The 26,115-nt window shown below is 37.9% G+C and overlaps 2 protein-coding genes across 8 annotated transcripts in view; one reads left to right on the forward strand and one right to left on the reverse strand.

The window, feature by feature from the left end:
* TMEM68 (transmembrane protein 68) overlaps positions 1–22,877 on the reverse strand; it is a 45,287-nt gene extending 22,410 nt beyond the window's left edge. For 2 of the 7 annotated variants that reach the window (XR_002143691.2, XM_034668084.1), the window contains exons 1-3: positions 22,731–22,876; positions 15,738–15,782; positions 14,737–15,130 (exon numbers count right to left, since the gene is read on the reverse strand). Coding sequence is in view for 5 of the 7 variants with exons in the window: in XM_034668084.1 (XP_034523975.1) it covers positions 14,737–15,061 (325 nt within the window). In the remaining 2 variants the exon portion in view is untranslated. Of the gene's footprint in view, positions 1–14,736; positions 15,131–15,737; positions 15,783–16,796; positions 16,832–21,634; positions 22,564–22,730 lie in introns of those variants that run through there. The other 5 variants (XM_034668083.1, XM_019804729.2, XR_004627784.1 and 2 more) reach the window with 5 other exon arrangements.
* Positions 22,878–22,880: 3 nt separating this feature from the next.
* Positions 22,881–26,115, forward strand: part of TGS1 (trimethylguanosine synthase 1) — a 39,956-nt gene continuing 36,721 nt past the window's right edge. The window contains exon 1 of the mRNA XM_002924110.4: positions 22,881–23,230. Within this exon, the coding sequence (XP_002924156.1) occupies positions 23,127–23,230 (104 nt within the window). The 5' untranslated portion in view covers positions 22,881–23,126. The remainder of the gene's footprint in view (positions 23,231–26,115) is intronic.

The raw sequence follows: 26,115 nt of genomic DNA on the forward strand, positions 1-26,115 counted from the left end.
GTGGGCCAGAGCAAAGTCTGGGGTGGAGGGGTGGCCTGGTGTGCATGCTGGAGCCCAGGAGGGATGAGGAGGGCATCCACATGAGGTGGCCCAGAGTGGGGAGTCAAACCCCAAGCACAGTTGTGAGTGCACCCCCACAGGAGGAGAGTCTAGGACAGGGTGCTGGGACCTGAGTGGGGAAAAGGAGGGGACCCAGGGGTGAGATTAGGCGTGAGGGTTAGAGGATAGCATCCAGACACTTCAAGGACCTAGTATGGCGTATCAGCCCAAGTGGAGTAAGACGGTATCCGTGAGTGGCAGGGGATGGTGGCAGTGATCAGAGGTTAGTTACACACGGGGGTGGGGGGGGGTTGGTCAAATGAATCTACACATTAAGGATAATATGAGCCTGGTTCTTCACTGTTGGAGAAGGTAGCTACAAGAACAGAAAAGGAGAAAACTAGAACAGACTCGAGCTGTAAGAGAACCTCACTCCTACCCTAAAAGAAAAAGCATTATGTCAGAAAGTTGAGATCGCTCTCTCAAATAGATGAACTGACAGCTCCAATGGGTGACAAGCCTCTCTAATGAGAGACAAACTGAGTATGGGAGGAAGACGTAGGTGCCCTAAAAGTAGGCAAGAAGTAAATAACTGAAATGTTAACAAATTTAAAGGCCATGTGCTGGTGACCATTGAGTGTAGAACCCCCGGGAATCCCAGATACAAACAAGAATCCACACTCACCAACATTCCTCCACAGGCCTCAGTGGGCACTTATAAGAAAAAGCAGGGGCACGGCAGGGAAGAGACACAAGAGAGCCCTGAAAATGGTACAGAGAACAAAACCCACTTGCTTCTCAGAAGCTTCTCTTAGAAAAGCAAAACCTGACAGTGGGAGAGGTGCAGGAAACTCCTCCATCCCTTCTAAGAAAAGCATCTGATGCTGGAAAGGACAGAACTCACTCCCCCTCCTCTCACCCTTGCCTCACCCTACCATCCCACTCTTAGGCAGAAGTCTACCACTGCTAGGAAAGGGTAGAAGACAAGCATCTGCCTCTGGGAGGTAGAGAGTAGGCCCAGGTTCTGAAATGACAGCAAGCAGAGATCTGCTACCATTTGGAGGAAGAGTAAGAAACTTGCTGCCAACCCCAAACTCCCACTTACACAGGGGCAGAGTTTGCCTCCCACTGGGAAGAGGCAAAGGGACATTGATAAAGTCTCACACCGGAGCCTCAGGCATACAGGGTCTGTGTACAATTCTGGCTAAACCAAGAATATTGAAGAGTTGCCCCTGTCATCCCCGTCCCATCACAAGCCTCATGTGGAATTATAAGCAAAGGCAAAGAGAGACCCCCTCTGTAGCACAGGCATACTGGATTGAGGATGGAAGACGAAGATGGAGAAAAACCCTCTGGCACTCCGTGCCCTGTACTAATGCACAAGGTAGCAGGATTTAGTAGTCTGTGCTGAACTAAGGTACCTAGAGCTACAACAAAACCCAAACCCAGTTTAACTTGAGAGTAGGCTGAATTAAAGTCCACCCCACTCACTAATGGCCTGACAGAAAAAGGTTAATTTTCAGTTGTGGATACTAGTTACCTCATTCTCTCCTGTTCTTTTACAAACAATGCCCAGAATTCAATAAAAAGAAATTATGAAACATACAAAACAGCAACACCATTGTCAAGAGATTGTTTAATCAAAAGAACCAGACCCAAATGTTTAAACTATCAGCTAATAACTTTAAAATAACCATGGTTAATATGTTAAAGGACTTAGTGAAAAAGTGAGCACATATATAATCAGATTAGAAATTTTAGCAGATATGGGCACCAGGGTGGCACAGTGGGGTGAGCATCCCACTCTTCGTTTTGGCTCAGGTCATGATCTCAGGGTTGTGAAATCGAGCCCCACGTCAGGTTCCACATTCAGAATGGAGTCTGCTTAAGACCCTCTCTCCCTCTCCCTCGGCCCCTCCCCACTGCACATGCACTCTCTCTAAAATAAATAGATATATCTTTCAAAAAAAGAAAAGAAATAAATTTCAGCAGATAGAAGGAAATTATAAAAACAATGAGTCAAATGGAAAGCCAGACACTTGAATGAGATCTAAAGATTAGGAACATATCCATGTTAACTTCCTGATTTTAATGGTTTTATTGATGTTAAATAAGAGAACATCCTTGCTTGTAGGAAATATACACTAAAAGCGTATTTTAAAGAGAGGGTAGGTAATGTAGGCACTCACAGTCAAATGATTTAGAAGATAAGTTCTTTGCACAATACTTGGAATATTAATTTTTAAAAAGTCTATGAATAAAAGCAATAGTCATTATTGCTTTCTAAGGAAAAACCATTTAAGATCTTAGAATCATAGAATCTATAAAACAAAGCTAACCTTTGGGTTCCAACCTAACAGACAATATTAAAACTTAAGACTATCTCTGATTGTTAATCAAGGCTATTCAAGGAGTCACACATCTGTGAAACAACAAGCATACTTTACTGAATCCACTAGTTTCGAAAACACAATCTGGACCCTTCTGTGTAAGCTTGATACACAGTCGTTTCACAGGAGTATGTGATTCTACTTATTACCAGCAGGTAGTAAAAGGGGGAATGAACAGATAAAGGGGACTAGTGAAGAGGATCAGGGTAGGAAACATCAAGTAAGTTATAGCTCCCCTGGGATAATACAATCTAGAGTAAAATTTAAAAGTTAGTCATAAAATAATTCATTGAGGGCCTGCTTTGGCACCACATATACTAAAATAATTCATTGATAAAAATAAGAAAACTCTTAAGAAACTCTTGACCCAATGCAAAATAAAACATCATTTAAACTATTATATACCACTGGGTAACTTACTAATGTTATAAACTTTTGTTTCATTCACAAACATATAAATTGTACTTTAGAAATTCCCCCCATTTTATTCATCAAAACCAAAAATGATTTCATAGAATCTAACTACTACATGCATGGAAAAAACTGTGATGAGAAATTTCAACTACATGTCAAGAAAATCTCTCCTGTACTACAAGTGAAATTAAAGACTCGCACCACCCCTTATCTCTCCTTCCTGCCACATTGTTAACCCTACTCCAAGTCATCGTAAGGGGAACAAGGCTGGTGGAGATGGGGAGGGGGATGATCTCTGGAGGCTTCCTTCTAACATGACCCAGTTTACATTGGCTTCCTGTCCATACGTTTTTTTCTCCTCTGCCAGATAGAGATTAACCTGCTTACTGCCCTTTACACTGCTATCAACGCATTTTTCATGGCAATCCTGTGCTACTGGTGTTTGCGGGGAATGTAAAAGATTTAAGTAAGCTCCACCAATGCTTCAGAGGAAAATACCCTGTATATTTTATTACAAGAGTTGGAACTTATACTCTGAGTAGCAGATGAAATGTGATCATAGCTCTAGTCATAAGATCTGTTTTTCCTTCCTCTCACACTGCTGTCAGGTGCCATACACACCTCAGCCTCAGCCAGTCCCAGCAAAAACAAAAAAGCCTACTGAACAACCAATGAGTCAATGAAGAAATCAAAAGAGAGTAAACAGTACCTTAAGACAAATGAAAATGGAAATATACCATAACAGAACTTGGGGGATACAGCAAAAACGGTTCTAAGAGTGAAGTTCACAGTGATAAATGCTTGTCTTAGGAAAATAAGAAAAGTCTCAAATAAACAACCTAACTACACCTCAAGAAACTATAAAAAGAATAAAATTAGTAGAAGGAAGGCAATAACAAAGATTAGAGGGGAAATAAGCAAAATAAAGACTAAAAGACAATACAAAAGATCAATGAAACCAAGAGATGGGGCGCCTGGGTGGCTCAGTTGGCTAAACCTTTGCCTTTGGCTCCAGTCATGATCCCAGAGTTCCAGGATGAAGCCCCACATCAAGTTCCCTGCTCAGCAGGCAGTCTGCTTCTCCCTCTGCCCCTCCCCCTGTTCATGCTCTCTCTCTCACACTCTCTATCTCCCTTTCAAATAAATAAATAAAATCTTTTTTAAAAAAGCAAGAGATGGTTCTTTGAAAAGATAAATGAAACTGACAAACCATTAGCTAGACTCACAAGAAAAAGAGAGTACTCAAAAAATTAAATCAGAACTCAGAGAGGGGACCTTACAACTGATACCACAGAAACACAAAGGATGAGAGTCTACTATGAATAATATATGCCAAGAAACTGGACAACCTACAAGAAATGGATAAATTCAACCTTCCAGACTGAATCTGAAAAAACAGAAAATCTGAACAGACCAAACTAGTAAGGAGATTGAATAAGTAATCAAAAACCTCCCAACAAAAAAAGTACAGGATTAGATGGCTTCACTAGTGAATTCTACCAACCGTTCAAAGAGGAATTAATCCAATTCTTCTCAAACTCTTCCAAAAAACAGAAGAGGACAGAACTCTTCCAAACTCATTTTACAAGGCCAACATTACCCTGATACCAAAACCAGACAAGGACACAAGAAAAGAAAATTATAGGCTAATATCCTTGATGAACACAGATGTAAAAATCCTCAACAAAGTATTAGCAAGCCAAATTCAGCAATGCATTAAAAAAATCATATACCACGATCAAGTGGAATTTATTATAAGGATGTAAAAATGGTTCAACATTTGCAAATCAGTGTGATACACCACATTAACAAAATGAAGAATAAAAATTATATGATCATCTCAATAGATCCAGAAAAAGCATTTGACAGAGTTCAATATCCATTTATGATAAAAACTCTCAACAAAGTATACAGGCAACATACCTCAACATAATAAAGGCCATATATGACAAGCCCACAGCTAACATCATACTCAATGTTGAAAAACTGAAACCTTTTCCTCTAAGATCAGAAACAAGACAAGGATACCCACTCTCACCACTTTTATTCAACGTAGTACTGGAAGTACTTTTTCTTAGGCAAGAGAAAGAAATAAAAGGCATCCAAATTGGAAAGGAAGGAGTAAAACTGTAAGTATTTACAGACGACATGATATTCTACACAAAAAACCCTAAAGACTCCATCAAAAAACTGTTAGAATAAACAAATTCACTGAAGTTGCAGGACACAAAATCAATATACAGAAATCTGTTATGTTTCTGTACACTAATAACTATCAAAAAGAGAGATTAAGAAAATAATCTCAGATAAGATTGCATGAAAAATAAAATATCTGGAATAAATTTAACCAGGAGGTAAAAGACCTATATACTAAAAACTATAAGATATTAATGAAAGAAACTGAAGAAGATACAAATAAATGGAATGATATTCTATGCTCATGGACTGGAAGAATTACTATTGTTAAAATGTCCATACCAGCCAAAGCAATCTACAGATTCAATACAATTCCTATCAAAATTTCAATGGCATTTTTCACAGAATAGGAACAAGCAATCCTAAATATTTGTATGAAACCACACAAGATCCCAAAGAGCCAAAGCAATCATGAGAAAGAAAAAAGCTGCAGGCATCACGTTCCCTGATTTCAAACTATATTACAAAGCTATAGTAATCAAAACAGTATGGTATTGAAATAAAAACAGACACACAGGGGCGCCTGGGTGGCACAGTGGTTAAGCGTCTGCCTTCGGCTCAGGGCGTGATCCCGACGTTATGGGATTGAGCCCCACATCAGGCTCCTCCTATGAGCCTGCTTCTTCTTCTCCCACTCCCCCTGCTTGTGTTCCCTCTCTTGCTGGCTGTCTCTATCTCTGTTGAATAAATAAATAAAATCTTAAAAAAAAAACAAAAAAAACAAACAAACAAACAAAAAAAAAAACAGACACACAGATCAACAGGACAGAACAAAAAGCCCAGAAATTAACACACACATATATGGTCAATTAATTTTTGACAATAGAGCCAAGAATATGCAATGGGGAAAGAACAGTGTCTTCAGTAAACAGTGTTGGGAAAACTGGATGGTCACATTCAAAAGAGTAAAACTAGACTACTATCCTCCTCCTCATACACAAAAATTTACTCAAAATGGATTAAAGATTTTAATGTTAAGACCTGAAACCACAGAACTCCTAGAAAACATGGGCAATAAGCTTCCAGACATCAGACTTGGGAATGGTTTTTTAAAATCTGATTCCAAAAGCAAAGGCAACAAAAACTAAGATATACAAATGGGACTGTATCAAACTAAAAGGTTCTGCACAGCAAAGGAAACCATCAACAAAATGAAAAGGCAACCTACTGAAAGGGAGAAGATATTTGCAAATGACAGAGCTGATAAACAGTTAATATGCAAAACACAAAGAACTCCTACAACTCAAAAATAGCAAAAAACCAAACAATCCATTTAAAAAACGGACAGAGAATCGAGACATTTTTCCAAAGATACACAGATGGCCAACCAGTATGTGAAAGATGCTCACCATCACCAATCATCAGGGAAGTGCAAATCAAAACCACAATGAGCTATCACCTCATACCTGTTACAATGGTTATTATCAAAAAGTCAAAAAATAACAAGTGTGGGCAAGGGTACGGAGAAAAGGGAACCCCCGTGCACAGTTGGTGTGAACGTAAATTAGTGCAACTACTATGCAGGATCCTCAGAAAGTTAAAAAAAGAACTATCCACACCATTGACCAATTCCACTTCTGGGTATTTACCCAAAGAAAACAAAAACACTAATTCAGAAAGAGATCTGCAGCCCCATGTTCACTCTAAAGCATTATTTCCAATAGCCAAGATACAAAAACATTACCTAAGTGTCCATGAATGGATGAACAGATAAAGATACAGCCATAAACATACAATGGAATACCATCCACCTATTAAAAAAAAACAGTATCTTACACCATCTGGGACATGGATGGACCTTGAGGGCATATGCTAAATAAAATAAGTCAGAAAGAAAAAGATAAATACCATATGATCTCACTTATATGAGGACTTTAAAAAAAAAACAAAAAAACAAGATACAGAGAACGGACTGGAGGTCACCAGAGGCAGGAGATGGGGGTGGGCAAAATGGGGGTCAAAAGACATAAACTTTAGTTATAAAATAAATAAGTCACTGGTAATATAATGTACAGTATGGTGACTATAGTAAAATACTGTTTTGTATATTTAAAGGTTGCTCAGAGAATAAATCTTAAAAGTCCTCATCATAAGAAAAAAAAATTTCTGTCACTATGTATGATGATGTATTTTAGCTACTTATTGTGATTATTTCACATATATACAAATACGAAATCACTATGTTGTACACCTGAAATATGTTAATTATATCTCAGTTTTTAAAAAGGAAGAAAATCATAAAGTGATACAGAAATTGTTTTTGCTATTACTATTTTTTCATGCTATAAAAGAAATACCAACTTTGGTTTATACTCCAACTCACTCAATTAAATAAAAATGTAGAAATCTTTCTCCAAAAAACACCCCCAAAACAAGAGGGAAAAAACACATATTTAGAGGCCAAGGGCAGAGGTAGGATCAAAGTAAAAGGAAGCTAAGAACAAGGAAATCTCAATGACTAGAGCAGAAAAGAAAAGGAAGCCCGAAAAGCCATACTGCCTCACACAGAACAGCTGTGCTAAGAAGCCCACCGTTCATATGTAAGAGAAAAAGGAAAGTCCAGAATATGAAAATCCGAAACTATCTGTTTCTTTTCTTAAGTGTATCCCCATTTGATTTGCTAAGAAACAAACTTGAATAATAAAAACTTTAGTATAAATTTTAGAGCAGGAAATTCCTTTTTGAAGTAGTTTATAATGTCTTCACCAAACAGATGAAAATGAGTGTGGTAACTGGGATTCTAGTATTGAAAGAAGAAAGTACTTGGTAATATCTCAAATGGACTTAAAAGAATGTTTTTAAAAATTGAATTTAATGGTATTTCGACATTATGTATACTTTCAACATTTCTTTCCAATTACGTAGTTCTAATTCAAGTAATTGGATTTACTTTTAAGCTCTACAGAACAATCACTGAGGTGGTCTCAAGTTACCAAAAGAATCAACTGTCTCATCAGATAAATTTTTTGAGAAATAAAAAATACTTGTTTGAGGGACACTACACAGAATATTCCTGAGGTTCCTTCTTGCCTTCCAGAATATTAAAAAAAAAATTAAATAATTGTACTTATGTAACACCAAACCATCTGGCTGAAAGCAGAAACATTCAGTTAATTCAATTACTGACAAAAACTATGGTTTTCCACAGTGGCAATAAACATGAAGTCCAAATATTATTTAACACAGTCACTCTTAAAACACAGATGTAATATACCAGTCACTGCTCAGAAAGCATAGTAGACACTCCAGTTCAAAACTTTTCAAGGCCTTTAAAGCCCAATTGCCTATCATGTGTTATTAGTCAGATTCTTTCATAAAATATATGGACAAATGGTGACTCCCTAAAAATACTTTCCCATCTTTGTGCTTCCATGCATGTGACTGCCTCTAAATGGAATGCTTCCTGTCCAATGTTTCCCTGTCTAGCAGAAGTAGAAACTTTAGGGGTGCCTGGGTGGCCCAGTTGGTTGAGCATCCGACTCTTGATTTCGGCTTGGGTCATGATTTCAGGGTCATAGGATGGAGCCCGGAGCCGGGCTCTGCACTCAACATGGAGTCCACTTGGGTTTCTCTCCTTCTGCTTCCCCCCCCCCCCGCCCCGCGCTCTCTCTCCCATATAAATAAGTAAATCTTTTAAAAAAAAAAAAAAGTAGAAATTTTAGGGCACTTTAGCTCTTCCTCCCTCAAAACGCCATATTTACCAGTCACCAAGTCCTCTACGTTTTACCTCCAAACCCTCTTAAATCTATCACTCCCTCTTCCCAATGTTAGTTTCAAAGTGCAGTCCTATCATCTCCTGCTTAGAGTATACCAATCTTAGGGGATCTGATGAGCAATACAAGCTCAGAGAAAGTAATCAAAAGGGCAATTAATTGTCACTCTCCATCCAACCACTATCCAGGGAGAGGGGAGCAGATTTTGAGTATTTGGGCCCTGGGCCCATGTCACACAGTGGTGGGGCCAAGGTGTAAACCCACATCTGTCTAACTCCAGTCTGTGCTCTCGCCCCATACCACAACTTGTACTACGGATACGTCCATGCTAAGCTACATCTGTGATTTGCAAAAGCTGGTTGCAATCTATTAGTGAGTTTTGAAATCACTTTAGTGAGTTATGAACTCACAAGTTATGAACACTTTTCTTTCTAAATAAGAAAGTAGAATAGAAAATAAAACAGATCACTGTAGAAAGTACATATACTATTAATGAACTAGTATATATATACATTTGTGTGTATACTGGGTAGCAAAATGCATTTCTTACTAGAAATAATAGTAAAAAATTTGATGGCCTAAAAATATCTTGAAAATACTAGGGACTCTGAACATAGTAGGTATGTTAAGTTGAATTTAGTAATGATCAAGATACAATGTATTTTGGTGCCTTCCAAATTATTGGAGAAAGATGCTCTCTGGGTGCCTGGGTGGCTCAACTGGTTAAGCGTTCAACTCTTGTTTTCAGCTCAGCTCATGATCTCGGGGTCGTGAGATGGAGTCCTGAGTCGGGCTCCACACTCAGTGGGAAGTCTGCTTGAGATTCTCTCCTACTCTCTCTCTCTGCCACTGCCCCTCCCCCTGCTTGCATGTGCTCTTGCTAAGATAAATAAATACATCTTAAAAAAAAAGATGCTCTACAATTATGATAGCTAACATTAAACATGTAGTTTGTAATAGAAATTATGCTAAATACTACTTTACATGAAATTTCACTGAATCCTTACAACAACTGATTTTCTAGAAGAGAAAAATGAGGTTCAAAAACATTAAGTATCTTGTTTCAAGATACTACTTACATAGTTTTAAGTGGTTCCCCCAAGATATTTATCAATTACAAAGTAAAAAATAGCAACTTTATGGTGGAGAAACCCAGAGACATCTCCTTAGCCACATAATCAAAGTTGGTATCACCAGTAATAAGACATATCAACATCATGAACCTCTAAAAATGCACTGAGAAGGACACATCATCATTTTGTGGTATTCTTGTCAAATAGGCATAAATATGCATAACTTCAGTCTCATTATGGAAAACATCAGATCTAAATTGAGAGTCTACCAAATAATTGAACAGTCCTCTTCAAAACTGTGAAGGTCATAAAAGACACACACAACAAAGCAAAACAAAACAGAACACCTAACTAAATAACCACCATAGACTGGAGGAGACATGGCAACCAAAGGCAGCATGGGACTCTGGTACAAGGACACTGGTGATAAAACTGGTAAGATTTGAGTAAGACCTGTAGTTTAGTTAACGGTATTCTACCACTATTAAGTCAGTAACTGTAGAAATGGTTATGTAAGATGTTAACATTTGGGGCAGCTGGGTGAAAAATAAGCAGGAATCTTGGTACTGTTTAATTATAAAATTACTCTGTAATTCTAAATTTAAAAAAAAAAGAAGTTTAAAAATAATCATAATTGTTGCAAAAGGCAGGGAGGAGAAAGGAGAGGGGGAAGTGGAAAAAGAAGTTAGGTAACTTGTCAAGGCCACCAGCCTTGGAGAGAACCTGGTTTTAAGCTCAGGCAGTCCCTCACTCAACAGAAGACAGAAGAGGTTAAAGGAAATGCTTTTCCAACTGAAGTAGAGAGGGAATGTCTCTTAACACCTCAATTTAATTTTCCATTGCCACATACCATTTAATTTATAGGACCATTTTAGTGAATAAAATGTATCCATTTCTTTATGAAATAATAATAAAATATAAAGTAAAAGAAAGTTGAGTTTGTGCTATTATGGCCCATTTAAAAAAAAAAACTCAGTAACTCATATAACATAAATAATAAACCATATGATCAGCCTACTTAATCAAACCATTGTATTTTTCAAAAATTTTGTACTGCCAATGAATTTAAAGATGGCATTAGGTAAGCATACACATTTTCAGACAAGGAAGGAAATCTCCCTTGTAAAACAAACACAAAATAAAACAAGATAAAACAAACAACTAAGAGGCGCCCAGCTGACTCAGTCAGTTAAGTGTCTGCCTTCGGCTCAGGTTGTGATCTCAGTGTCCTAGGATTGAGCCCCACATTGGGCTCCCTGCTCAGTGCAGAGGTCTGCCTCTCCCTGTCCCTCCTCCCTGATCGTGCTCTCTCTCTCTCTCAAAGAAATAAATAAAATCTTTAAAAAAAAACAAACAGGGGCGCCTGGGTGGCACAGCGGTTAAGCGTCTGCCTTTGGCTCAGGGCGTGATCCCGGCGTTATGGGATCGAGCCCCACGTCAGGCTCCTCCACTGGGAGCCTGCTTCTTCCTCTCCCACTCCCCCTGCTTGTGTTCCCTCTCTCACTGGCTGTCTCTATCTCTGTCAAATAAATAAATAAAATCTTTAAAAAAAAAACAAACAAACTACACTAAAGCCCCAAAATGAAATATTCCTTACCTCCCTAAGGTGAAAGTTACAGTCTTCATTATCTTCACAGTTGTGCTAAAATACATAGTTTTTACTTTTCTCAAAATTATCTAGGTATCTTACTGAGGACTCTCCCTGACTCTATTAATTTTCAGGGGAAATATTAAATATTATGAGTCCAGCTTTTAAAAATATTCATATTTTCTAGGAATAATGTTTTTTGAAAAATAAGTCAAAATTTTTAATATTTTATTTTATTTTTTTTTGAAGATTTTATTTATTTATTTATTCGACAGAGATAGAGACAGCCAGCAAGAGAGGGAACACAAGCAGGGGAGTGGGAGAGGAAGAAGCAGGCTCACAGCAGAGGAGCCTGACGTGGGGCTCGATCCCATAACGCCGGGATCACGCCCTGAGCCGAAGGCAGACGCTTAACCGCTATGCCACCCAGGCGCCCCAAAATTTTTAATATTTTAAAAGCTAACTTGAGGGTAGGGATTTCATTGACCTACCACCAAGCAAACTGCCTAGAAATGTAGATATTTAAGAAACATCAAATTAATATTTCCTGATTTATACTAGGCATTATGTTATGCAGCAAATAAGAATCACAGAATTTTTTGAAAAATGACAGAGCACTTAAATTATATACGGTATGACATAAAATACAACTTCAAAACAGAAAATGCTGGATAGATTCTTATACAAAGATACAGTGAACAAATTATAAGTAAATGCTGGTTCAACAGATAACTGACTAAATTCATTATAAGATTCACAGAGTTCCACGTAGTCATTAGAAGTCACTAAGGCTTAGTGACATGAAAAATACTAGTTGGCGACACATATAAAAAATTATAAACACACCAGCGATTGCAAGAGTAAATTTTAGGTGACCATCATTATCCTTATGTTTTTTTGCCACATTTTTTTACAATGAACATTTTATTAGTTGAAAAATTCCTCTGAAGATTCTTAAAAAAGCATGAATTAAAACTGATTTGATACAAATACAAAATCCAAATATGCACACAAATGCTTTTTATATATGTCGTCACTAAACAACAGGGCAAAGAAGATTACTTTTTCCAGTTTTATTGAAAAACAATTGGTATGTATCACTGTGTAAGCTAAAGGCATACAGCATGATGGTTTGAATTACATATATTGTGAAATGATTACCACAGCAGGTTCAGCTAACATTCATCATCTCATATAGATAAAAGAAGAGTAAAGAAAAAAATGTTTTCTCCTTGTGATAAGAACTCTAAGGATTTACTCTTAAAAACTTTACTATATATTGTACAGCAGTGTTAGCTATAGTCATGTTGTACATTACATCCCTAGAACTTATTTACCTAATAACTGAAGTTTGTACCTTTGACCGCCCTCCTCCAATCCCCCTTTCCCATTCTCTGCCTCTGATAACCATAAGTCTGACCTCTTTTTCAATGAGTTTGGGTTTTCTCTTTTTTTTAGATGCCACATATAAGTGAAGTGATACAGTATTTGTCTTTCTCTGTCTGACTTATCTCACTTAGCATGCCTTCAAGGTCCATCCGTGTTGTTGTAAATGGCAGGATTTCCTCGTTTTTTATGGCTGAATAAGGAAAAATCACTTTTAAAAGAGTATCACTTATCCTAATAAAATCTAATGTCAAGTTACTATGAAAAAAATTAAAACAGGCTAAGAACTATATATCCTACTTCTCTGAGCCATAAATGCATATTTAAAAATACCTCAGAAAGATAAAAACACCTCAAAATTATAAATTCTACTACAAAATAAACTTAGTGCTTGAAGTTATCTAAATTAAATCATGTCTCCTAAAATACAAATAAACTGAATTCCTTACGATATATATTATCCTGAAATATAGGGGGTGTATATTTGGGAGGATACATATTCCCAACCAGTATTGGAAACAAAATTACTTAAATTGTGTGTGACTGTATTAAAGACAATGAACCAACAGAAGCCAACAAAGATGCAGTCTCTGCAGATGTACGCATGTGACATGAGGAAGTATCATCTTGTCTCATGTAAAACAACCATAAAAGGATATGAGAGTTGTAATGACTGACTGGCAAGAGCACTAGTATTAATGAGTAATATTCAGAATTCACTACATCAAAGGCATATGGCTCCTGTTTGCAAACCTGCTGAATACCACTACTTTTGACCCTGAATCCCCAACCTCGGACAAACTGACCACACAGCACAGATCACAAGAGGACAGGCTTTAGAACCTGATATCTGAGATTGTATCCTGGCTCTACTTCCTAGCTTCCTAGTGTGTCTTGGGCAAGTAACAATCTCTCTGTTCCTTAACTTCCTCCCAGGAAAACTGTAAAATGGAGATAATATGTCAAATTTATTCTAAGTTTTAAAAGAGTGGATGTTAAACACTGAACAGTGTATGGCATAAGAAGTGCTCAAAAAAAGACTTATAAGACTGCATGTAGTATTAAAATGATGACACATTGGTCTAATAAGCATGTCACTGGTGATCTTTGCTAATAGCAGCCTTGTATTCCCATGGTATATATCCTCTGGTATCTATTTCAAAATCTGTGCTTCTGTGTCTTTCTGTGAAGCCACTTTGATGCTCAAAATGAAACAGAAAGTACATCTTTGTTACATACCTACTGAACTCTCTGTATTTTTATATTCCCAACACAAAAATGACCAACAAGTAAGATAAAAATTGGTAGAGAAAGACACCAAGTCCTTGATAATAGGCCACAAGAGGGCAATTTTCATGTTAGCCAAAGAACCACCAATCATTAAATGTAGAACAACACAATCTCTCAAATGATAAAGAAAAGAATGAATATCCTGGAAAGATACTTGTTGCTATCTCATTTATTCAAGAGACATGTGACCTTTGAAATGAATCAAACAGAAAATGGGTAAATTATGGTGTACAAATTATATTTAATATTATTAGTTAATATTCATTTTCCTAAAAATCTCTACACAGAAAAGTCAAACTTATTTTGAACAAAATGGAATTAAATACTAAATTGTTAAAGCATTTTAAAAATAGGTTTCTATACAGTTTTAATCAGTTTCTTAGTCTTTCAGATGTCTCACATATAAACTTTAATATTTTAGGTTATAGTAAGAGGCTACACTGTTGCATGGTTCTTTGTTTAATGGAAACTAATGTGTTTGGAAAACTCATTTTAAGAAAGACATATATATACACAATGCATGCAAAGAGATAAAAGGAAATAGTAAATATCCCTTACATTTTTCACTATCAATCAATAAAATGGGATGGTGATATAGTTGCAGTGCCACACACCTGAACAGCCACACACAAAGTAATCTTGCTTACCATGCCAAACGGCTGCATGTCCATCCCAGAGAGTTGCCACCGTCTTCCTTGCGCCATCCCATAAATTATGAGAGTAGGCTTCTTTTAATACATTCTTCCTCTTATAGATGTGTAAGAAAATAATAGTAAGATAGAGAAGAAAGATAGTAAAGTAAGGAAGTATTAAAAGTATTAGTGGTGTAAAAACCCACAAGAGATAGTTTGCAAAATTCAAATAGTCCTCCAACTGCTCCACACCAAACCATTCTTCAAGTATGTGAATCAGACAAGTCATATAGGGCATAGAATCCTGTCCTGCACCACAGGTTTGATTTTTGTCTAGCATTTTTCTTTAGGTGAAAATGACAAATTCAGTCTCTTTCTTCATTGTCATGGTAGGTCTTTAATTTGGCCACTAGAAGGAAAAATAATCCAATGTTATTCTCTTCACAGCTGAAAAGTTAAATGTTTTGGTCTACATAAACACTACACAGAATCATTTCTTAATACCAAAAATGAGTAGATTGTTAACGGTTAACTTTGTTGCAGACTTCAATGTGAAAATTATAAGGTTTCATTTGCATGCTCATGAAGCATGTCAGGTTTAGCTTTTGAAATAACTCACAAGCTATAATTGAAAGAGAAAAATAAAAGTGATGAAGAATGAAGTTTCGGATTTATCTTAATAATCTGACTTACATCTTAAGTGGATCATACTGAATGTTTCTATCTTAAACTAGGTTATGTTGAGATAACTGTTTTTCACAAAAGAAAACATCAATATTTAATTCAATAAAAGTAACCCAATTCTTTAGGAAATGATGATATACATTTTTGGCTACTAGCTTTTACAAGCAGGTTTACAAAAAAATCCGCTATCCTTTTAACACTACGCAATAATAAAAATTTATCACTGTCATTTTATCTTAGTCACTACAATTTCTCTGAAGTGATCAATGACTGAAACTATAGCCATGCAATTATTTCATATCATTTATCTCTAAACCGGTCACTTAACTTACCAGAAATTAGATAAATATCTTGTTCCAAGCTTCAGTGCATATGTTCTGGAAAACAGTATACAAATGGAAGAAAAATATGATTAAAAAAATTAATTATTAATACCTAAAGTTTCCATAAAATTAATAGGAAGAGGCATTCACAAATATGTGACAAATATTATACCCCCACACTAGTGTATCACAGTTTAAAATTATACTGTTACCAATGCTTTAATGAGGACAGCTCTATACACCATTTGTTTCCATTACATAAAGCCCCACCTGAGACGTTTTTTAAAATTCAGAGCTATAAAAACCTTTGCTTCTTTGGAGAAAAAGTATGAAGGTAAAATGTGTAACTGACCATGTCCCTTTTCAGTAACTTTGCCAGATAATAAGCTATGTCAATATGATATTCAAGGATATAATTACGTTAGCTCTTATGATCATGTTCTCCTACACAAGATTTCCTTTTCATTCCTATCTTCCCTGGTTCTGATTCTATTCTTAGAGATATTTTGTCATTATTCCATGCTACATAATCTTTATGAAAACCATCTCAAACCCTTTATAGACAGGAAATGAGTAAATAAAGAAAGGGATGGAGGGAGAGGGAGAGACAGATATACAAGAGCAGTTATATGTTGTCTTTACGCCAAGACTGTCCTGCTGACTGACTTAGTAACAGAGCATACGCTTTCACTTAGTTCTCCAGGGACGGAAGATTCAGTCTAATTTAATTTCCTTGTAACCAACAGCATTTACTTGTGAGAAATGTAAGACTGCTATGGTAACAGAAGGTAAACACAACACACATTAAGTCCACAGTCTAGGCTTTGTTTATTTTTTTTACTGAAGTATAGTTGACACACAATGCCAAGTTCATTACAGGTGTACAACATAGTGATTTGACAATTCTACATGTTATGCTGTGCTCACCACAAGTGTAGCTGCAATCTGTCACCACACAATGATGTGGGCTTTATCTCATATTCTCATCAATCCATCTAAAGACTTGAACCCCTATAATGTATCAGGGTTTGAATAATTACAAGGCAACATAAACATAGCGAAACTTACTATTTTTAAAATGAGAGCTTCCCCCACTGGGATGGCTGGAATCACAAAAATGGAAAATAAGTGATGTGGAAAAATTAGAACCTTTACACATTGCTGGTGGGAATGTAAAATGTGCAACCACTGTAGAAATACGTTTGGTGGTTCCTCAAAAAGGTAAACACAGAGTTACCTTATGACCCAACAATTCTAGTATTAGGTATATATCCCAGAAAACTGAAAACATGCATTCACACAAAAATTTGTGTACGAATGTTGATAATGAAACTACTCGTAAGGGCCAAAAAGTGAAAACAACACAAATATTCATCAACTGATGAATGGATAAACAAAATGTGCTCCACCCCTACAACAGAATATTATTCAGCCATAAAAAGGAAAGAGGTAATGGTTCATGCTACAATAGGCATGAACCTTGAAAACATACTAGATAAAAAAAGCCAGACACTAAAGGCCACATTCTGTATGATTCCATTTATATGAAATACCCAGAGTAGGCTAAATCAATAGAGACAGAAAGGTAAGTGGCTGCCAGGGACTGGGGGAGGGGACAATGACAAGCGACTGCTAACGGAAACAGAGGTGTCTTTTGCGAATAATGAAAAGGTTCCAGAATTAGATAGTAGTGATGGTTGTACAACCTTGGGAATACCCTAAAAACCACGAAGTTGAACATTTTAAAATGGTCAGTGTTATGGTGAATTACACCTCAACAGAAAAAGAGATTTTAAATATTGTTAATAAATTAAAATTTATGACAGCCTCTCAAATATGTTAACAGGAGCTTTTCCTAGGCCTAAAAAAGCAATCATTTTGATGATCTGACCCTACTGCTTATACAATTGCCATAATAATCTAGTCTCATTTCTGATTTTAATACAATCATAACACCTTGAGATTTAAAAACCTCTAATACTTTCCCCCCACTCCAATCGGTAATAGAACTATACTTCTTATCCTCAATTACACTCTGATTTATCAAACAAACACAATACAAACACAGTACAGCAAAGAGGGATAGTGCATAGGGAGGCATCCAGTCAGTGGGGTTACATGGATATCTTCATAAGTAGTTCCTGAACAGTGGCCCACTGCTGCATGCAAGAACCTCCTCCAAAATGGGCATCCTCAATTGTGATTTAAAACTTTCCAGAACAGAAAACTCAAAAGGTGTCCGACTCCACCTTCAAAACCATCCATCGAACTACTAAAAAGATCTTCCACATACTTACCTCACTGTAACTTTTCCCTACCAGACCTAGTTCTATACCACAGAACCTCTTCCATTAGACAAACTCTTAAGTTTCAACAAAGGGATGATGAGCTGCAAAATCCCATTTTTCTGGTCAGAATCCTTAATTCCTTCAACCACTCCTCAGACCCTAGTTTCATAACCTTTCACCACTCAGGTCATTCCCCATGACTGACTCTGTTTGTTTGATATTGAAAGGAGCATGTACGGTAACTCACCTGTACCTCAACTCGCTAAGATCTGTAAAACTGGGATATAATAGTATATATACTACATTAGATGATGATAGGTACTATGGAGAAAAATACACAGCAGGGTAAGAGGAAAACGGAGGTCTATAGCAGGCAAGAGGGTAGGAGGGGGGTTGCTATGCTATATGCAGTAGCCTGGGAAGGACTCTTTGAAAGGTACACTTGAGCAGAGACCTGAGGAAGTGAGAAACAAACTATGTGGGTATTTGGAGAGAACTCCTGGCTAAAACAAAAGTAAATACAAAGGGTGTGTGCTTGGTGAGGTCTGAGAGCAGCAAGGAAGCAGGCCGAGGAAGAGCGATAGGGAGAGCTGTCAGAAATGGGCAGAGGGGTAGCACTGTAGAACTTTGTAGGCTATTTTTATCTTAAGTGAGATGAAGAAGGCACCAGAAGAGTGAAACTGCCTAACTTGGGTTTTAAATGACTGCTGTGTTGAGAATACACTGCACAGGGAACAAATCGGAAGTTCAGGCAATAATTGAAAATGAGTGATGAAAGTGGCTTGGACAAGGGTGACAGAGTGAAGATCTGTAAGAGATGATCAATTTCTGGATACACTGTGAAGATAAAGCCAAAAAGAACTGTTGATGAATGGATGTAGAATGCAAGTGAGAGAAAGAAGTCTGGGTTGACTACACGGTTTTTTGGCAAGGTGGGTCTGTATTACAGGAGACTCTGCCAGTTACTGTGACCTAGGCAAGTTACTTATCAAGTCTGCCTCAGTCTCTCCATCTGTAAAGTGGGGATAATAACAGTACCCGTTTACTAAGACTGTTGTGAAGAACATATGTTTTTAAAAAAAACCTTGGAAGAGTACCCACCACTATATAAGCACTAAGTAAGTATTGCTAGCATTGTCATCATTATTAGCTTCTTGTGAAAAGATGGGAGTTACAGGAAGAACAGGTTTGGGAGTGGGATAGAGATCAGGAATTCAGTTCTGAACATGTTAAGATTCTAGTAGACATCCAAATGAAGACCTTAAATATAGGCAGCTGGTCATAGAGATTAGCAGGAATATCAGGTTTGGAAAAATATATCTGGGAATTGGCAACATATAGATTGTATGAAAACCATGAAACTAAAAACATCCTTCCAGAGAAGAAATATAAAATAAAAAAGAGTCCCCAGGACTGAGCCTTGGGGCATTCAACATTGTAGAAATTGGGAAAACAATGAGGAACCAGCATTTCCCTTCCAGGAGTGGCACCCTGTACGTCAAAGTAACAAAGTGTTCAAGAAGAAATGAGTATTCAGCTGTTTAAAATGATGCAGAGAGGTCTAAGAAATGATCATGGATCACTGGGTTTTACAACACAGAGACAATGACAAACCCTGATAAATACGAACTATTTTGATACAGTGGGGATGAAAGTCAGATAGAGTAAATTCATGAAAAAGTGAGAGGAAATGAATTGGAAACAGCAAATTTGGACACTCTTCAGTGGAATGCTGATGCAAAAAGGAACAGAGAAATGGGTGAGTATCTAGGGAGGAATGCAGGCCAAGTTTGTTATTGTTTTAAGATGAAAGAAAACATAGCAGTCTTGAATACCAATGGTACTGCGTCAGTGGGAGGTAAGAAACAGATAATGAAGAAGAGGAATAATTGTTGGGACCAGTCCTTGACTAGGCCAGAGGGGACAGAATACAGTGTATAAGAAAGGGCAGGGCTCAGACAAGACTTAAATCATTGGGTTATTAATTCATTTACTCCACATGTTTACTAAGCAAACAATTTGTGCTTGACACTATTCTAAACACCTAGGGATACATCGGTAAATAAAATCATATGAGAAAACATATGTGAAGCACTTAGAATAATAATGTCTGGCACATAGTAGGCACCTAACAAATTACAAGCTACATAAAGATAGACCTTATCTGTGTTCATTCAAATCTTTGACAAAAGATGTGGACCAAGGCAGTGCCCTAGAACTTGCCACTAAAGAACTATGGGAAGAGTCTGAATAACAAGATTTTCAGTTAACAAAATACTTTTTTTTTTTTTTTTTTTTTTTTTTTTTTTTTTAAAGATTTTTTATTTATTTATTAGACAGAGATAGAGACAGCCAGCGAGAGAGGGAACACAAGCAGGGGGAGTGGGAGAGGAAGAAGCAGGCTCACAGCTGAGGAGCCTGACGTGGGGCTCGATCCCACAACGCCGGGATCACGCCCCGAGCTGAAGGCAGACGCTTAACCGCTGTGCCACCCAGGCGCCCCATCAGTTAACAAAATACTTTTGATAATATGAGAGCATGGCTTTAGAATTTAATGAATGCAATCTCTTAATTTTGCAGAAACCAGTTAAAAAGAGAAAGCCAAGTTGATTTGCCCAAAGTTACTAAATTCAGTGAAGAACCAAGGGCCAAAATTAAAACCCAGTTCTCCTACTTCCTACTCTGGTTTTCATTACACTTTCTTTACTATCTCCCTCCCTCTCTCTCTCTCTCACAGAAAGGCTGAAAATATTAAGATTGCAATCTCTCTCTTCCTTCTACTTCTGCCCAGCCCTTCTCCCCCTCCAATTTACCATAGGCTATATTTGACTCCTTACCAATTTATTTTAATCCAATTAAAAATTATAATTGTTAAAAGATGTTTTGGGGGAGGTACAATATTTTAATTACCAAAACTCCAGGTCACTTCTTATCAAAAAAAAAAAAATCTACAATTAAACACAGTCCTGTGCATCACATATAAAAAAAATATCACCATGCTGATATTGATGATGAGGAACATTTACTGTAATTGACTTTATACATTTTAAAATAAGGGTATTTCAAAAACTAATAAAGCAGAACAGAGGATTTTTTTGTTTTCTAGAAAACCTTAAGGAAATAAATCTATTTTTAAACACCCATCATTAGGACTTTTAGTGCCATGGATGGCAGCAGATCCATTTTTACTTTTAGTATATAAGCCATACTGAAGATACATTGAAAATACCAATTAAATTAAATGCTCACGGAAATAAAATTAATTTTCTTTTTTCCGTTCTGCATTTTTAGTAATTGTTTAACAGGGGGTTAGGACTCAGTTTTAGCGAATAAGCATTCTACTTCAAATGTAGTTTATCTAATAGAAATTAAATAAACATATCTGGCAAACCTATCATTTTATCTTTAAAAAAATACCTTTTAGATTTCAAGCTTTACACTTTAGGTTCTATTATGAGCTACTTTTTAAGTTTTTTTTAAACCCCAGAATGTCCTTCGACTTCTAGCTAAAATCTTCCACTCTGATGATTACTTTCCACCTTTTTTTCTTAACCTATCCTCATCATCCAAATGTGGCACATCTATACTGGGGTATCTGCAACTTTGCAACACTCTTACCTTGAGTCACTAAAATGAGCATATCTCGGACATCAAAGTAAGACAGCAGTAAGGATGTGGAAATAAACATTTCATTTGAAAATTAGTCTTCTATTTCCATCCAATAGTAAACGCGACCGAAATATTAGGGACTGTCTAAAATATCCGGATTTCACCTCAGTTGTTGTACCTTCTAAAGAAATAACAATGCCATTTGGGCATTAATAGCACAACCAAGTACTGAAATGCTCCAACCGCCTTCAACTTGGAACTTGCTTTTTTGAGGAAGCTGCCTGGACAGTCTCAACGACTACCACACACCAAATACGAACTGCCTTTCTCAAATCTAGCCGTGGTGTTCCAGTTTTCGGGATCCCGGCTAACTGCACACGTATTTTTCTCACGCATCAGCAGCTTGAGGACAGAGACCTGCTTGAGGACAGAGACCTGTAAGCTGCCAACCCCAAGGACCAACGCCTTGTCTGCCGCGTACAAAGCAGGTACCCACTAAAACTATTAATAGCATAACAGAGATCTGATATACACAGTTTCATTTAGTCCTTCCAGCAGCCCTAGGAAGCAGGGACTATTCATCATTCCTATTTCACAGAGGATCACCAGGTGCCTCAGAAGGGTTAAGTCGCTTGCCCGGATCACACAGGTAGCAAAGGAGCATCAAACCCGGATTCCAAGCGTGACTTGTCTGGAAGCCTTCTTGGCCACTTATCCTGCGGCCGCCCGAGTACTTGAGGCTCGATTCCGATCCTGGAAAGAGAGGTCACCGGGCAAGCCCAGAGGCCTCTGCCGAGGTTCTGACACCTCGCCCCGCCGCCCAAGTTGAGACGAAACGAGGTTTCTGAGCACGAGGGGGGATGCGCGGCGGAGTGAATGGACTCGTTGTGACCCAGGCAGGATCACCCATCCCAGCCACGCCGGTGCGCGAGCTTACACCGAGTGCGGCGGGAAGCCCAGCCCGCCCGCCCGCGCCGTGGACTCCCGGGCTGCCCCACGGACACTAGACGTGCGGCCTTGGCCGCTCTGAGCCCCGCGCGACTGACGCGGAGCGGTGCGCCCGGCGGGGAGGAGCTCGAGGAGGCCAAGATAAGAACCGACGCACCTCGGGCGGGAGGGGCAGAAACGGCTCGCCCTCACCCTCGAGCAGCGGCGGGAGCTCTTCGATGGCTCAGCGACTGAGGGAAGAGGAGAAATTTCAGCCACCGATTTCACCCCCGAGCAACCTGGGAAGAAAAAGACAAACAGCGGCTGCAGGCCGGACGGCCTTGAGTGTGACACCTGCCATCGCCCCGCCCCTTCCCGTTGGCTCCCGGAGCCACTTCCGGCGGGGGCTCCTCAGCCCGCTACAGGCTCGAGCGGCCCCGGGCCCGTTCCTAACCCTTGATGTGCCCAGCGGCGCGCCGGCGAGACATTCTTTCGGTCTCCAGGAACCGAGCAGAGGCCGGGAAGCCCTGTTCCGTGCCGTTTCCCGCAGAGCTTCCTGCACTGAGGTAGTAAAATGTGCTGCGAGAAGTGGAGCCGCGTGGCCGAAATGTTTCTCTTCATTGAAGACCTAGAGGAGGATTATAAGATCCTTTGCCTCTGCTCCAGGGCATTTGTGGAGTAAGTAAAAACGTGTGCTTCATCTCTAGCACAGTTATTTCCCAGAATTGTAGGCCTTGCAAACTACTTGAAATTGGGATCCACGGCCGGAGTGTAAGACTCTTGGGCAGGGTGATGTTTCAGAAAAAAAAGTCGGGCTTCACGGAGAGGTCGCCGATTGCCTTTAAGTAAAAGGGCAAATGTACTTTAGGCTGTTGTGAAAAAATGTGGTAGCTGATTTATTTCGTTTTAATGAGGGGACATTTAAAAATCGGGGGAAGTGAAATGTAAAATGAAATCTTCTTAGTGGCTGTGACATCACAGGTTGAAGACTTTCAGATGAGTAACCGGTGGGTTAACATTTTTGAAAACTTTAAGTTTTATTAAAGCGCAGATGCGCTTAAATAGAATTTCTAGTTACCTGAGATAAAAGACTTAACTCTAATTGCATCAGTTTTTGAGCTGTATTTTTGGAATATATGTGTTTGGCGTGAACATTGCCCTGCGTGGAAGATAGCCAGTGGGTAGGAAAAAACTGACCAGAGAATTGGACTCTAGGGATGGCTTTCTCTATATTAGCTGTGTGGGGTTAGCCACTTGAATCTTTTTTTCATCCCTAAAACAGGTATATCTACCCCAGTTGTCTCACAGGCTGATTATGTGCTAGACTTGTAATATAGGTTACTGTAGTAGAGTTTAAGTTTGAAGCAGTTCTTACTGTTTGTCATTGTGTTTTTGTGGAGTAATCGGAAAAGCAATCCAAAAGGAAATTAAACACTTTAATTTAAAAAGTATTGTCATCTTTGTATAGATGCATGCATGTATGCATTCAGCAAATGCTTATTGTGCTTCCTTGTGTTAGCTACGCTGGTAGGCACTGGGGTACGAGACACAGCCCGTCCCTACACCCTTTGAGTTTACTTTCTAGCAAAGGAGATCAATATTAAGACAATTGTTATGCAGCTGTTTAGCTAATTACAGTTGTAAGTATTAGAGAAGTACAGTTACATATGATAGCAAAACCTAACCTTTCTCCACAGATCACAGAGATTTCTTGGAGGAAGTAGTATTTGAAAAGAGGTCTAAAGAGTGGAAGTAAACTTGGGTAAATTTGAGCTGGAGGGAGCGACAAGCAGCACTGTATAAAAAGCAAAAGAAAGCCAAGGCTACATACTTAGTTCTTAGCCTGAAGCTGGGTTGAGTTTTGGGGCTGTCTTCATGAAGCCTCTTTTCCAAAAAGAAGAGAAGGAGAATATATGTTATAAAATGGAAAAAGTTGGGGCACCTGGGTGGCTCAGTTGTTACGTTTGCCTTCGTTAAGCGTTTGCCTTCGGCTCAGGACATTATCCCGGGGTCCTGGTATCGAGCCCCACATCAGGCTCCTCCTCTGGGAGCCTGCTTCTTCCTCTCCCACTCCCTCTGCTTGGTTTCCCCTCTTGCTGGCTATCTCTCTCTCTCTGTCAAATAAATAAATAAAATCTTTTAAAAAATAAAATAGAATAGAAAAAGTTGAGAAAAATTGTCATGCCAGACCCCCACAAAACAATATGCTTGCTACTAGATTTCAATTAAAGCAGCTTTATTTAAAGCACAATTTAATTGCCGTATAAATCACCAATTACTTTGAACTTAGTCTTTTTGAACTAAAACATTCATCCTTTAAATTTCAGATAATTTCATACATATTCTTAAAACTTAGAGCCAAAATAGGTAAAGAGAAAAGAGTGGCTTTTTCCTTTAGATCATTTAATGCTCAGGCAAATTATAACCCTTTAGAATGAAAAGAATGCCATCTTGGAATTATTTCCAGTAGTCATTTGAGAGTCTTTGTGACTTGGAGACATGCTGGAATTTCAGAGGCTTGTTAGTATGACCCTACTTTGCAGGTAGAGAAAAGGTCTGTTTCACAGTCTTGTTTGTTTCACAGTCTTAAAACAGATTGATTGATAGCAAAATTCTAGAATAATTATTAAACTGAAAAAATAGTCCATGTAGCAGAAACAGAAAATGAGCATTAGCATAGGTGCCTAATACCTTCTCAGTATTGAATTGATTTTCATACTGAGTAAGGTTATTGTACACCTCTCCTCAAAGGCAGGAAATAGAACCTAATATCATAACTCATTTTTATTATCTGAGGAAATTATATTAACATACTGTTGTATCAGCTCTAGAATAATAATTCTATTTCATCTGCACATTCAGTTTTCTATATATTACATATATGAAGAAAACATGTAATCATGATTTAATGGAGCTCTTAAAAATAATTTTTATAATGGTTCAGTAGTAACATGAAAAAACACTTTGTGTTAATTAACATCTGAATATAAAATACCTACACTATGATTATAGTTACATAAAATTTTGTGTTATTATGTATAAAGCCTAGAATAGAACATAGGAAAATACTGAAATGATGGAGTAGTAGATTTTTGTTATAAAGTTGTTTGTGCTATAAATAACAGGCTTTATTTAATTTTTTTGTGGGTTTTTTTTGCTTTTTCTTTTTAGTAAATCATTTTAAAATAATTTCATACTTGAAAAAATAGGTCAGGAGAGGAGTAAAGAATGGGTTCAAACTTAAAAACAAACAAAAATAAGTCAAAGAACTCTCATATTTCCCTCTTCCTGATTCACCTAGTGTTAACAGTTAATTGCATTTGATCCATCTCTCCCTCTGCATACACGCAGACACACGTGTGTGCCCCCCTCCTCCCCTGGAAACAATATTTAGTCTTTTTCTGAACCATTTGAGAGCAAGCTACACATATGATTCCCCATGACTCCTAAATACTCCATTGTGTATTTCCCTAAAACAAGTGTATTGTCTTTCCTAGCCACTGTAGTGGGTTCACATTTCCCCAACTTTCCCAGCAGTGTCTCTTTTCTTTCTGATCCAGAGT

Source organism: Ailuropoda melanoleuca, chromosome 9, assembly GCF_002007445.2.
Source record: "Ailuropoda melanoleuca isolate Jingjing chromosome 9, ASM200744v2, whole genome shotgun sequence".
Lineage (NCBI taxonomy): Eukaryota > Metazoa > Chordata > Mammalia > Carnivora > Ursidae > Ailuropoda > Ailuropoda melanoleuca.